The sequence below is a fragment of the Pseudorca crassidens genome, chromosome 19 (genome assembly GCF_039906515.1).
Source record: "Pseudorca crassidens isolate mPseCra1 chromosome 19, mPseCra1.hap1, whole genome shotgun sequence".
NCBI classification, from domain to species: domain Eukaryota; kingdom Metazoa; phylum Chordata; class Mammalia; order Artiodactyla; family Delphinidae; genus Pseudorca; species Pseudorca crassidens.
Genome location: NC_090314.1, coordinates 49,445,347 through 49,459,088, shown reverse-complemented (window position 1 = coordinate 49,459,088; position 13,742 = coordinate 49,445,347). Strand labels below are relative to the sequence as shown.

The 13,742-nt window shown below is 36.3% G+C and overlaps 1 protein-coding gene across 12 annotated transcripts in view; it reads right to left on the bottom strand.

The window, feature by feature from the left end:
* TANC2 (tetratricopeptide repeat, ankyrin repeat and coiled-coil containing 2) overlaps window positions 1–13,742 on the bottom strand; it is a 362,156-nt gene that overhangs the window by 115,971 nt on the left and 232,443 nt on the right. For all 12 annotated transcript variants that reach the window (XM_067717046.1, XM_067717048.1, XM_067717051.1 and 9 more), the window contains one exon: window positions 7,561–7,686. In XM_067717046.1, the coding sequence (XP_067573147.1) occupies window positions 7,561–7,686 (126 nt within the window). The remainder of the gene's footprint in view (window positions 1–7,560; window positions 7,687–13,742) is intronic.

Sequence of the window (13,742 nt, the reverse complement as noted above, 5' to 3'; positions counted from 1 at the left end):
GGTTAACAATACCTGATTTTAAGCTTTATTATAAAGCTACAGTAATCAAGAAGGTGTGGTATTAGCATCAAGATAAGACAAACAGATGAATGGAACAGAAGCAGTCCAGAAACAGATCCATACATATATGGATGACTGATTTTTGACAGTGCAAAGGTGCAAAAGGAATTCCGTAGAGGAAGAACAGTATTTGCAACAAATGATGTTAGAACAGTTGTATATCTACATGCCAAAAACAAAACCCCAGAAAACTTTGATACATATCACGCACTGCACCACATACAAAAATTAACCCAAAATCAATCACAGACCTAAATGTAAAACCTAAAACTGTAAAACGTCTAGAAGAAAATACAGGAGAAAATATTTGTGACTTTGGGTTTGTCAAAGAAATCTTAGATACAACCCCAGAAGAACAAATCCATCAAAGGCAAAAATTCATAAACTGGACTTCTAAGAACTTCTGCTCTTTAAAAGATACTGTTAAGAAAACGAAAAGACAAGCCCAAAACTGGGAAAACATATTTGCAAAGTACCCATCTGATAAAGGACTTGTATCCAAATTATATAACAAACCCTTGAAGCTCATTAATAAGAAAAGAAACCATCCAATAAAAGGGGACAAAATATCTGAATAGACACTTCACTAAAAAAGATATCTGATGGCAAATAATCATATGAGATGATTAACAATAAGCACAATGTTGTACAGCAGATCCCTAGAACTTTTTCATCTTGCATGACTCAAACTTTATATGCCCAATCAACAGCAACTCCCCATTTTCCACTCCCTGCAGGGCTTAGCAACCACCATCTGGCAATTAGTGTTTATATGCAACTGTTTCCCATCCCTAACACCCCGGTGTACTGAACTATGTACAATAAGCCATCGTATTGCTATTATTATATTACTTAAAGCTTTTTATATTATATTGTCTATGACATAGGATAGCATGGTGGTTAAGAGCACAGGCTCCAGAGTCTTCCACATATGAAATGAATCCTTGCACTGCCAACTACTAGACCTGTAACTCTAAGCAAGTTACTTAATCTCTCTAAGTCCCAGTTTCCTTACTACCCCACTTGCATCAAAGCGTTGTGAGGATTAAATAACATGTTTAAAGCTCTTAACACTGGGTCTATAAAGAATAAGAACTCCAATAAATGTAAGCTATCATTTTTATCTGTTTAAAAGTGCCCCATTCTCAGCATTTGTCTTAGTGTTTTAAGAAGTCTATTGTATTCTACTAATGTGGGGATAAAAAAGGGAAAAGGCTTATTTGCCTCTTGAAAATAACACTTTGAGTCTCTGAAAAACTTGTATATTAAATTTCAGCTTTCTGACATCCGTCTTATAGAAAAACATTTGTTGAGAAAAACCTGGAATCATTGCTGAGTGGAATTTTCAGGAAGGGAACAATGATCCTTGAAAAATAGTGGAAGAAATAGGGAAAATCCAACTCTCCTAAATGTTGCTACTTTTCACGTTTCCTCACACTTAATATCTCAAAATGTGGGGAAAGTATAAAAATGGTAAACCTTTTAAAATGTGAAACATCTGATAAAAGAATTATATAACTATGTCAACATAGTTTTGTGCTATTAGATTGTTGGTCTTGAAGGTGAGATTTTTATTGGGGAATCAGAACTGGCTAATTACTTGAAATTTAAGATTAAACTTAAAAAAAATTAATTAATTAATTGGCTGTATTGGGTCTTTGTTGCTGCACGCAGGCTTTCTCTAGCTGTGGTGAGCGGGGGGCTACTCTGTGTTGCGGTGTGCAGGCTTCTCATTGTGGTGGTTTCTCTTACTGCGGAGCATGGGCTCTAGGCATGCGGGCTTCAGTAGTTGTGGCACACAGGCTCAGCAGTTGTGGCTCACGAGCTCTAGAGCGCAGGCTCAGTAGTTGTGGCGCATGGGCTTAGTTGCTCCGCGGCATGTGGGATCTTCCTGGACCAGGGATCGAACCCGTATCACCTGCATTTGCAGGCGGATTCTTAACCGCTGCACCATCAGGGAAACCCAGATTCAACATTTTTAAAGTGAACACTCAGTGATGAAACAGCTATGGCCCTACAAAGGAAATTCTCCTGTGCTATATTTTGTTAGTATCTGGGGAAGTTATTACATAAAAAGTCTTTTATTACATACTGCAAGATTGGAACACTTAGATCATTTTACTGAATCAAAAATGTTTTACAAAGTGTTACCTAAATAAATTTACTGGCATTATGGTTAGTTTAATAAGATTTAGTCACTTTTGGAGAATATAATGATAGAAAGATTAACTGGGAAGCTATTCTTTAAATCTAATTTAGATCAAAACATAAAAATGGCTTAACAGTTATTTTTCTTTATTGCACTTAAGGCATTTAAAAATATTTTCAGTGATTTATTCTTGCAGAACTAGATATCACGATTAGAATTTCTTTCATGTTACTCCACAGCCTTTCTTTAAGTAGTGTGTTATTTAATGCGAGAGGTCAATACGTGCCCTGTTAGAAGATTAAATGGTTTATAGACTCTTCTCTTTCCCAAAGGCTAATTTTCCCTTTCAGGTCTTGTGGAGGAACTTGGTTGTATATTAGCCACTGTTTGTGCCTTCAAATTTTAAGACAGATTTACCAACTAAAGCTGGTTTATATAAAAACCAGACCTGTGTACTGATCTGGAGCTACTTTAACAAGTAGTGATCTGCTTTAAAAAACTACAGCTAGACTACTCCAAAATGTATAAATCAGTTTTCTAGCAGACAAAGACATCCAGTTTGAGTACTGCATTTTAAAATTTTAGGGTACTTTGCAAAAGAGCTGGCTGGAGGTGAGAGGATCACCTCCTACAACTAAAGCTTACAATCTATCCTAATATTTATATATAGGCAGTTATGTGCATGCAACTTTATTTCTGGATTTTCGATTTACCTAAAAAGAAAGAAATTTTATCTTGGAAAAATAAAACAATGACCAGTGAGACAGAAAAGACTGATGGAAATATTCCCTTGTAAATGTGAGAGCTAGCCAGGCAATGATCAAGATGACTAAGCAACCTCAGGGATGTATGACTCAGTAGGCTAATGCAAGATTATTAGCTTCATGACATACAACTTAGCCATCTTCAGAAAGGATTCATTGTTTTGGAAAAGTAGGGGACTCACAAATGGCATGAAACACTGATTTTATTTGATAAAAATTCAATTTTTTGCTTTGACAAAGCCAAGTGAACTTTGTCAGGGTCAATTTCACATCAGTTCTGCCAATGAGTCAGACCATCATTTGCACATACGCCCCAACCTAGTATCTATTAAAGCAGCTATTAATTAAATCCAATGCCTGCAAATGGCCATTTATGTAATGGGATTTAGTAAAAGTCCTAAGGAAACCAACACATATTGAGAAATGAAGTTTTAATTAGGAATGTATAATCTCTTTAAGCAGAATACTGTGATGATGATTTCACATCAGGCAGGTTCCAGAGTCTTAGCAATAATGATCTGTTGTTAATTTACCCCAAGTAGCTACTATTCAAAGTCATTATGCTATGATTTGCTTTGTGTATTTTTTTTTTTTTTTTTTTGCGGTAGGCGGGCCTCTCACTGTTGTGGCCTCTCCCGTTGCGGAGCACAGGCTCCGGACACGCAGGCCCAGCGGCCATGGCTCACGGGCCTAGCCGCTCCGCGGCATGTGGGATCTTCCCGAACCGGGGCACGAACCCGTGTCCCCTGCATCGGCAGGCAGACTCTCAACCACTGCGCCGCCAGGGAAGCCCTGCTTTGTGTATTTTAACTTCCCCTGGTTGCATTTATATATTCTTTCTTCAGATTTATTACATTTATCCATAAAAACCAACATCCTCTTCTTCCCTTTTCCTGGACAGTAAACAGTTTCTTTCTTTATCTGGGTAAAAAGAGATTCCATTAAGGTGGTCAGAGAGAGTGAGAGGTTTCAGGTCTAGCATGACTCCACATTTACACAAGGTGATTAAATTAAAAATGGACCCTGAAAATAATTTTAAAAACTTGACTTAAAAACTTTAAGATTTCAAATTAATATCTGTCAAGGACATTAGGCTTTGGGACTTAAAAGGCACATGTAGTAGGTTAACTAGCTGTATACTCTGCATTAGGACACAATCTACTGTAACTATTTTGTCATTAGAGCTCAAGCTCTTGGATGGTTGACAGCTAGAAATCTACTGACTTGCTGCACTAAAATCCTAGACAGTGCACTTATGTGACCTCCTCCCCACTGTTGGGCTGGGTCTCTGGAAACATCAATTTTGGGAGAACAGTTGTTCAAAACAGCTGTCTTGAGAAGTAAAAAAAAAAAAAAAAAAAAGACTTTTTACTAATGAAGCAAATGTTAATACTGAACTTGAAGATCCAAACTGTAGCTCATGGGTTACCTCAGCAACTTCTGCTTCAGCAGTCAAAAGACTATTATTATGATCAAACAACTGCAGTTATTATTAAGATAACTGTTAAATGAACTATGCCTGTACTATTAAACCATGTTCATGAATAACTTCTAACCAACTCTCAAACTACACTTTTCCACATTTCTGTAAACAGGCTGCGTGATCCTTAAAGGCATAAAACTTATCTTCAGTTACAATGGTATCCTCTAAACCAGTCTTTCTTAGTGTGATATTGGGACCCCTGGGGCTTCTCAAGACACTTTCGCGGGTCCACAAAGGCAAAACTATGTTCATAATATTAAGAGATTATTTGTCTTTTTCCACTCTTATTCTCTCACAAGGGTAGGGTGGAATTTTCCAGAGCTTACATTAACACTTAATGTGTCTACTATTAAAAAAAAAAAAAAGAATAGGTATTTTAACAATTTATCAGTTCTAATTTAATATGGTAAATATCAATCAATACAACTCATATAACACAAGCTTTTTAGGGTCCTCAATAATTTTTTAAGGTGGAAAGAGGTCCTGGGACCAAAAAGTTTGAGAACCACAGCTCTGAACAAAATAGTGCAGGACTGCCTGTATGAAGGGCCCAATAAATGCTTGCCATCTCTTCATATATCACAGTGATTTTACTTCAGATAATCTCTGCACTTGAAATCAGTCAGTTAATTTAGTACCCACTGGATATACTACAGTGTACATGACCATTAACTACCTTCTTCTGAAGATCCAGGGTCATTTAAAACCGGAATTGTGATTTAAAAACTATTTCATAGGACTTGTTTGAGTTATACTTTAAAATACAGAAAGATATACCTCTAATGTAGAAAGAGATACCTTAATGTACACTAAAAAAGTTTTCAATCACTTTATTACTTTTCTGGGGTAAAGCTGTTTTATTTCAATCATAATCAGAGTTAGCAGAAGATATAAAACTGAAATATGACTGCAATTTGTATGTTCCTTAAAATAAAAGTAGAAAACATGATGTGACATGATTTTTTAAAATTATACCAGGAAAACAATATGATTCTGTTTCTATAGTAAAGTGTACTGTTTTGGATATAATAACCACAAATTATAAAGGCTTGCCAAACAGGTCTACAGAAACACAAGGAAAATCTGTCCAAGTTTGCTTTCCTTTCTTGTTAATGTCTAAGCTACAGAGTTCATTTGTAAATAGTAATCAAGATAACATGTTTTTGAGGGAAAGTTATTGTCTAGGGCTTCGAAGTTCTAAATAAAAGTATGCTAATTTTAGAAGATAAAATACTTAGTAAACACCCTGTCTCTTATGGATTAATACACTCAACTGGATGGCATGTTCCAACCCTTTGGACTGCTAAAAGAAAACTTATTGAAAGAAAAGACAGCTTTAAGGAACTGAAACACTAATACCATAGCACACTCATCAACGGACAAACTCCATCTTTAAGTATTAATGTAAGCAGTAAGTTGAAACCCTATCTGCAAGGGATATGAAATTAGTTTTGTTAGGAATGCATTATTCAGGTGGAGAGCTTCCTAAAGATTTAGGTATGCTTTGGAAAAATCTTTGGAGGCGCTTTGGTTTTACTGAATGTTTAGGCTGAAGCTCAGTGAAATGGAAAAGATTTTCGTTGTATTCTATACACAGCTGATATCTATGTGTAAACATCAAGGTCACCAGAATGTATCTGTCGAAGACCTTACTAAAATCTTTAGATACTGGAAGTAGACATGTGTCATCAAGTATCAATAAAACCCAACATGAAGAGTTCTCAAAAATACATAGCTGGAATCTGTCATTTATTTTGTTTTTGATGTAGTATAAAATCCATTATTCAATGACTAGCAAAGCAGAAAATAAAATCAACAATGTCAGTATGTTTTTCAGTAATGCAATGCAAGGTGATGCCAATGTGGCATATTTTCAATCAAATCTGAAGGTCTATATAGATCAATAGTTATATCCCATCTTCTTTATTATGCCTTCTGGTCATGGCACAAATAATTTAGTTGGCCTTTGAATAAATTTATTCAGGCTTTGGACATGATCAGTATAGCAGCACTAAAGTAATACTTGACGTAATTCCACTTTCTGGGATAAGCAACTAAGATGTGGCTAACTGAAGAAACAGCAAGCAGGATGGATAGGATTGGGAACTAAAACCATGACTGAGGCCATCAACTCACCACTGTTGATGGGAGGTATGGTAATTGTAGCAATACAACTAATTATCTTATGCTCCTAGTTTCTGAGCCATCAGTGAAAAACGGTCAGCATAATGACTTCCAGAATGGACAGCAGGCATGTTTGAGTCCCTTCCTGTGTGAGTTATGCATGTGGCACTATACAGATTAGAGTAGGGCACAGGAAAAGGGGTGAGGAGAAGAGCAAAGATGCAAATAATCTATAAGATAAAATAAATAATGCACCTGATGTAGTAGAGCTATGGATTACTAGATACTAGAGAAAGCAGACCATCTGTTAAGACTATCACAGACAGTTTGGTTCACTTGAACAAACAAGAGGCACAAGCAGAGACACCAATAACAGGCCTCTCAACTAGACTGTGGTTATAACAAAATGAAAAGTCTTCAAAAACATCAGGTTCCTGACTGCAGAAGCATGTAGCATGCACAAAAAACAGGTGTCTGAATGGGAAAAGGATAAGTTGTTTAGATGTTGCCAGGACAGGACTAGAAGCACTAAAATTCTAAGAAAATAAAAGTACTGTATGTCACTAGAAATGGCCACTAGAATGTAAATGAAATGCATTCTCTAGTGAAACAAATTAGCAGCATCAAGTTCACCTGCAATAGGGCTAGGGCTGAAATTGGTCAACAATTACTTCTAAAATCCAGGACCTTAAAAAGGTTATTTCCCCCATCAACCCCAGCCCTTTCCACTTGTTTTCTTTCAGAATTTCAAGGAATCAATGCTTCCAACTGTTGGTAATTACACTGCCTTTCTATGATGATGAGTACAACGTATTTGTGTTCATCTTTCTCTCTAGATTCAGCAGAAATGAACTGGTTACATGCTCACTTAAGGGAGGCTTAAATAGGTGTGGAAATTGGAAACAAAGGAACTTTTTGCCTACTGCCCATTTCCATTTTCCCCTGGGCATCCCCATGCAAAGCCCTCTTGTGGTTCTAACCTCTTAAATCCTGTTGTGTGCGAGCACCGGCCATGCTCTGTCTTGGCATTCGAAGAGAAGTTCTCAAAGGTGTATGTCTCTGCTCATCCAGGTAAGCGAGGTCCTCCAAGTGGGTGGAGCTTGTGGCTGATAAGACAGAAGAGTTTAGTCAGAATACCTAAGTTTAGAAAACTGTCAGTTAGTCTGTATCTCCAGACTTCGGAATCAGAGCAGATACATTTACTGAGAATTTGCTCAACTCAAAGTCCTCATCAGTGTCTGGAACATGTGCCAGGAAAACATGTCAAGAGTTGTCTGTGGCTCCTTCACTACTATCAAGTGCCTGAGCTTATAGAGAATACTAGCAACAAGTTGGCAAACACATTAGTACCTGACAACAAGGATTATTAGTTTTTGCTTCTTTTGGGTCACAAATCCCATCTGTATAAACATCAGTGGAGAAATCTGTTCCAAATTATATTAAGCTAGAAAAGAACCATGAAGCTCTATTTTCAACATTTCCCATTCACGGTAAAGAATGAAATATGAAAACATCCTAAAAACAATTTTCACATGTGTGTATATATATGTATATAATGGAAAGGTGGGCACCTGGGACAACGGACAGAGAATTGCCAAATAGCATTTAGGGAAATGCCAATGTCCATGAATTCCAAAGAACGTGTTGTTGCTCTCTGAAGATGAAGGTCAAGTAACAGTGGCTTCCCACTGCGTCTATAAATCCTTTAACCCCTAACCTAGCCACGAAAGAGAAAGAGAAAATGGCAGAAGATGGGGGTAAAACGGCACTGCTACATACTGAGAGCTATTGAGTCCAAGAATCAGGAAGTGCTGAAGACAAAAAGCTTTTAACAAGAAAGAAAAAACCCCCAAACTTCCATCAGAAAATGGTTATTTAGAGCTCATACGTGATTAATTAAACCGTTAATTCAATCTGTTGCCAACTATGTAAGATACTGTGCTGGGGGTTAGTTCAGTAATTCCATGACAATTATTTACTGAGAGACTCCTGTGCGCCAGGCTCTGTTCTTGGTGCCCTTGCTGGCTCCATTGCTAGTCTACCTCTGGGACATTTTGGAGTGGGTGAAAGGAAGCAAACTGAGATCACTCTTGGCTGCTGAGCTCCAGTGAAGCAACGTCCACATCCTCAGTCAAGGTAAGACATAACAATAACATAAAGAGGGCTATGATGAATGGCACAAAGTCAGTTACAAAGAGCTCCATGAGCTGAAAAAGAGAGAGAAAAGATGGAGAAAATCGAAGAGAGGGAGAGGGAGAGAGAAAAGAATAAGAACAAGTGCAAGAGACATATATTCCCCTCACCCTTCAATTACCCCAACTGTCTTATTTACCTGGATCTACTGGAAACCCACACAAAAGGAATTTATCCAAATTATACATATAGTTTCTATAAGGAAATAAAAGTCTTTGAAAGCTAGTCCAGGGAACTTAAACCAAGAAAGGGAAGCCAAATGACACATGACACACCAGAGACAGAAAGAGAATAAATATCAGAAGAATAAAAGATAATCTCGATTTCTGCATTCTGAAATTAAAACTATCCAGAATAGATAACTTTCTAATCTCTTATTTAAAAACACTGGAGACAATTACACCATCCCCACTGGTTCTAATTTGGTTCTGTGAATTAGTTCTTTCTTATGTTTCATACAATCCCTCCTGTTTTAACCAAAGTCTATTTTCTTTTGCTAGGTTCTTTATCCATATGTGTGTAGCTACCAAAAAAAAAAAAAGGTGGGGGGTGGGCAGCCCCCAGAAGTCCTGTCCCCACAGAGCCCTCCTTGGAACTCAGAAATATTAGCATCAGCTGAGCATGGCCCCTTCACAGAGATGTTTGTTTCAGCTTTGTGGGGCCTCTCCCCCAAGCTTCTATGGTTTAATCATCCCAACCTCTTCTCGTTTACAGGCTCAGAAGTGGTAGCTGCTTCCTGAAGTTGCTAAGTCCATGATATCTCAGTGTTCTCTTTTACCTTTTCAGTTCTTTAAAACCTAGTTAACAATTCTTTATATATAACATCTTCTGTTAAAATATCTCTGTGGTTTCTGTCTCCTGGCTAGCCCCTGGCTGAGATAGCATAGAAAATAACAGAACAGCAATTCTTTTACTATGTGATGTTGATAATAAAGCAATATCACAGAACGCAGATGTGAAAGATGTTTTAAAGGCCATCTAGACTAGAGGTCAGCAAACTATGACCTGTGGATGAAATCTGGCCTGTCGCATAAAGTTTTACTGGAACACAGCCTTGCCTCTTTGTTTAAATAGCTGTTTACCATAGAGTTGAATAGTTTCGACACAGACCATATGGCCTGCAAAGCCTAAAATACTTGCTGACCCCAATCTAGTCAGATCCCCTCCTTTCACAGTTTAGGAGGCAGTGAAGTCATTTATCTACAGTGACTCACTTATTCACTGGACAGCCAGGCCTGGAAACCAGCTATCTTAACTCTCAATCCAGTGAGCACTATTTGCATTGTACCCTCCTCTCCTTTTAAACCTAAACAAATCTAATTCTTTCTTAAAAAGCTTATTTTTCATTCCTTCTTCATCTTTGTCACTTTCCCTCAATTCTCTGTTTTTTATGGTTTCAAAGAGCAGTGATCAAACTTGGGCAATAAAGGCCTTGCCAATGCACAGTAAGGTGCCCTGCATGTCACAGACCAATACATCTCTGCACTTCAAAATTTTCTGCAGAAGAAACAAAAGAACAAAAGTCCAAATTTGTTATTTTTTTAATAAGAAAAATACTTATAAGGTACTTTTTAAGCTGATAAACTAAAGAGTAATATGAAAAGACCAATGACAATGAGAATTTTTTATTTTCTTTTATTCACATTAAAACAAAATTCAAATAAAAACTGTAACAGCTGGATGAGTGATAGAAATTTCTGGTTATCATTATGGCAATATTAATGGTACATTATATGATTTTAAAGCAAGGTTCTAGCAGGGTACTTTTACTAAAATGGTTCTATATGCTAACACACTAAGATGGTTTGATATGTTTTAATAAAAAGAGAATATATATTTCATTAACAGTAGGCAGAATGATATAGAAATACACAACATGAAGTGGAGCAAAAAGCTTTGTTAAAAAAAGAAGCCTAAAGTCTTTCCTTTTTATACGTTATATCCATCTATGACTCTTTTAAAGATTAAACTATGGGAGATCTATACTTGGAGTATAGATTTAAGTTAAATAGCAGTTACATAATCCATTTTAATTTCTTTGTATTAAAAAAATCTTCTGGCACAGCCTTCATTTCACAGGTTCAACTTCTTATATTAAATGAAGAGCTACTGACAGCTTTTATAAAATGTAAATGTTTACTGTGAACTTAACAAGTTTTACTAAACTAAGCTTTACCATAGTAATTCCTAGAAAAATGAACATCAGTTGTTCTATTGCTTTTTTTCACAAAACCAAGAAATGTAGTAAAATATATTTTGGAATCAGCACATTTCTCAGTTCAGATAAATGACATTAGAAGAAAAAGAAAAAATATTGCAATAACCGAACTGAAAAACAGGTCATTCCTTTACAAGTCCAAATACTCACAGGCAAACTGAACTAAGGAAAAGCAGAGATATTCAGTATCAAGCACTATAGCTCTGAACCAGCCAATGGGGAACTACTGCTTTATTCTAGACTGCAACTGAGTTATGGTTAGTGTTACCTAAGTCTCTTAAAACATTCATTCTTTTTCTTATTTTGGCAATAATATCTTTTTCTCTGATCTCTGAATCTATCACTATTTTATCAAATAATCCAAAATAATTTCTTTACTGCCTCTTTTCCTTATTAAGTTGTTTTCCTTAGTCTTATTTTCAGTTTCTTTCTGCTTCATCATTTTCAAAATTCTTGTCCCTTCAAATATAGTATTTAAAGACTTAGCAGACAAATACTGGAAAGATCAGCCAAGAGATCTGAAATTCTATGCGCTGTGGCCTTTGTTTCACTAATTGTACGTAGTTGTACTCTCCGGCGTAGTCACATGAATCCTTTCTATTTGCAAGCCAATTTCTGAGAAAAAGTCTTTGTCATACTTTGCCAAACATCTCACTCATTGTCAAAATTTGCTCAGGCTACACTTTTTCTGCTTCCCTGATAGATCCCCCAGGCAGAATTAATTGCTTCTCCCTTTCAGCAACCATATACATATATGGCTAATTAGAACTTGTGTTATTCAGCTAATTGTTTACATGTCTGTCTTCCCTCACTAGATTATGGTAGGTTCTTGAGGGCAACTAGGAAATGTCTGATTCTTCTTTGATAACTACATTCCTTTAGAGTAAATCAGAGTGCCCTGCACGTAATGCTCAATACAGAACTAAATTCCAGGCTAGTCCTACTTAGATTTAGAAATCTGTCTGGCTCTATCCTCACCTTCCTTATTGCTCTGCTTAATGTTTAACAGACATCACTATGGTAATATGCTTGGCTCCAATGATATTCATAAAATCTTCCTTCAGGTACTGCTGATCCTTTACTTTTTTCTATAACACATATCACTTTCTACTGTATTGAATACTATATAAATTACTTATTTATTCTGTTTATTTTACTTTCCCTGGTGAGAATGTAAGTTCCACGAGGGTGAGAATCTTTGTTTTGTTTATTGATGATTCTCAAGTGCTTAGAAGAGTGTCTGGCATATATAGCATATGCTCAATAAGTGCTATTCTAATGACTAAATAATTGTATTTAACATACACGTTGTGTTTTGCCTATATTTAAACAATCAATGAATAACAAATTAGGTTTTGTCTCATTGGGTTATCTGAAAGCTAAGGATGAAGGAGGTGGCTATAACAACAATGCCTTGTACATCATCATCCCATAAAAACACCAGTGATAGATCTATAGGGACACATATATTCCCACCTTGTAGTGCTACTCTTACTGTGAAATTGTCCTGGCAATTTTTTTGAGATAATTCTGTCAAATTAAATCAATACTGTAATATTTAATGAACACTTTCTAGATACAAATATAAGAATTAATCAGATAAGTTGAAGTGAACTGATGAAATAGGAAAAACAAGTCAACAATAAAAAGTTTTATGTAAAAAGAAAACGCTTTAAAAAAGTAAGCCCATAAAATCTATGTCATTAAAAATCCTTGTTTTCAGAGAAGGAAGAGGGAAGTGGAAAAAGGGAGCATATATTTTTCTGAGATTTCATCAGATTGGAACAGCTGACTCATTTACAGAACATTTAACTGACATACTTTTTGAATTTAATACACAAGTGGGCAGGAAGAAATCCAGCAGATGACATTTGGTACAAAACATTCCAGAGGCAACTCTGTATTACAGAGTTTGGAATCAGTTTAAATTGTTTCTTCTTATATCAGTTGCCACTAATGCAAACAGATTTTAGTAGCACAATTGCCATTCTGGCTGACCTGAGCAGGGAGCCTGGAATGACACTTTATGTTTGCTACAGCCTGGGCAAGAAGCCACTCTGCTGTTCTTACACCCTTGATTCATAAAGCCAACATTCTGACTGCAGAAAAGCCCATTTCTGATTTTACTCTTTTTGGTAAAATCTTTATTACAGTTTCCGATTGGATTCATTTAAATCCCCCAGGATTCCCATTTTGCATTTACCTGATTCTTAAGATCCTTCTCTTAGGAAAATGTGCAGCACCAAACATTAAGAAGCAGATGGTGAGAGTTTATATTTTAACTGACTTCTGTTGTTTGCATGTTTCCCTGATAGACTCTTCATTTTCACACAAAGCACTGAGGACAGCTGTTGTAAGTGAACATTTCCTGCTTCTCATATCCCTCCAATTCATTGCCAATCTCATTTTAAGACATCAAGGATGACCACAGACAGCCTACTCTGATAATTTCTGCCATGCAACCACAAGTCCACAAGGGTTCTCTGCTTCCTTCCAACACAACAGGCTTAAAAATATGCAATAGTGATTTACATTTTGAAAACAATAAAAGACAGTTTTGATTTTTTCATATTTTACGATTTTAATTTAAAGGTGCATAAACTTCTAAATTTATATTCAGAAAACTGAGCTGCTCCAGGAAAAACCCAACCTTTAATGCTAGACTGCCAAAACTCACCTTTAATCACTTCATCATTCAAGATAAAAGTTTTTATGTTTTCAGTAAATAGTACTATTTTCATTTGTGGTATA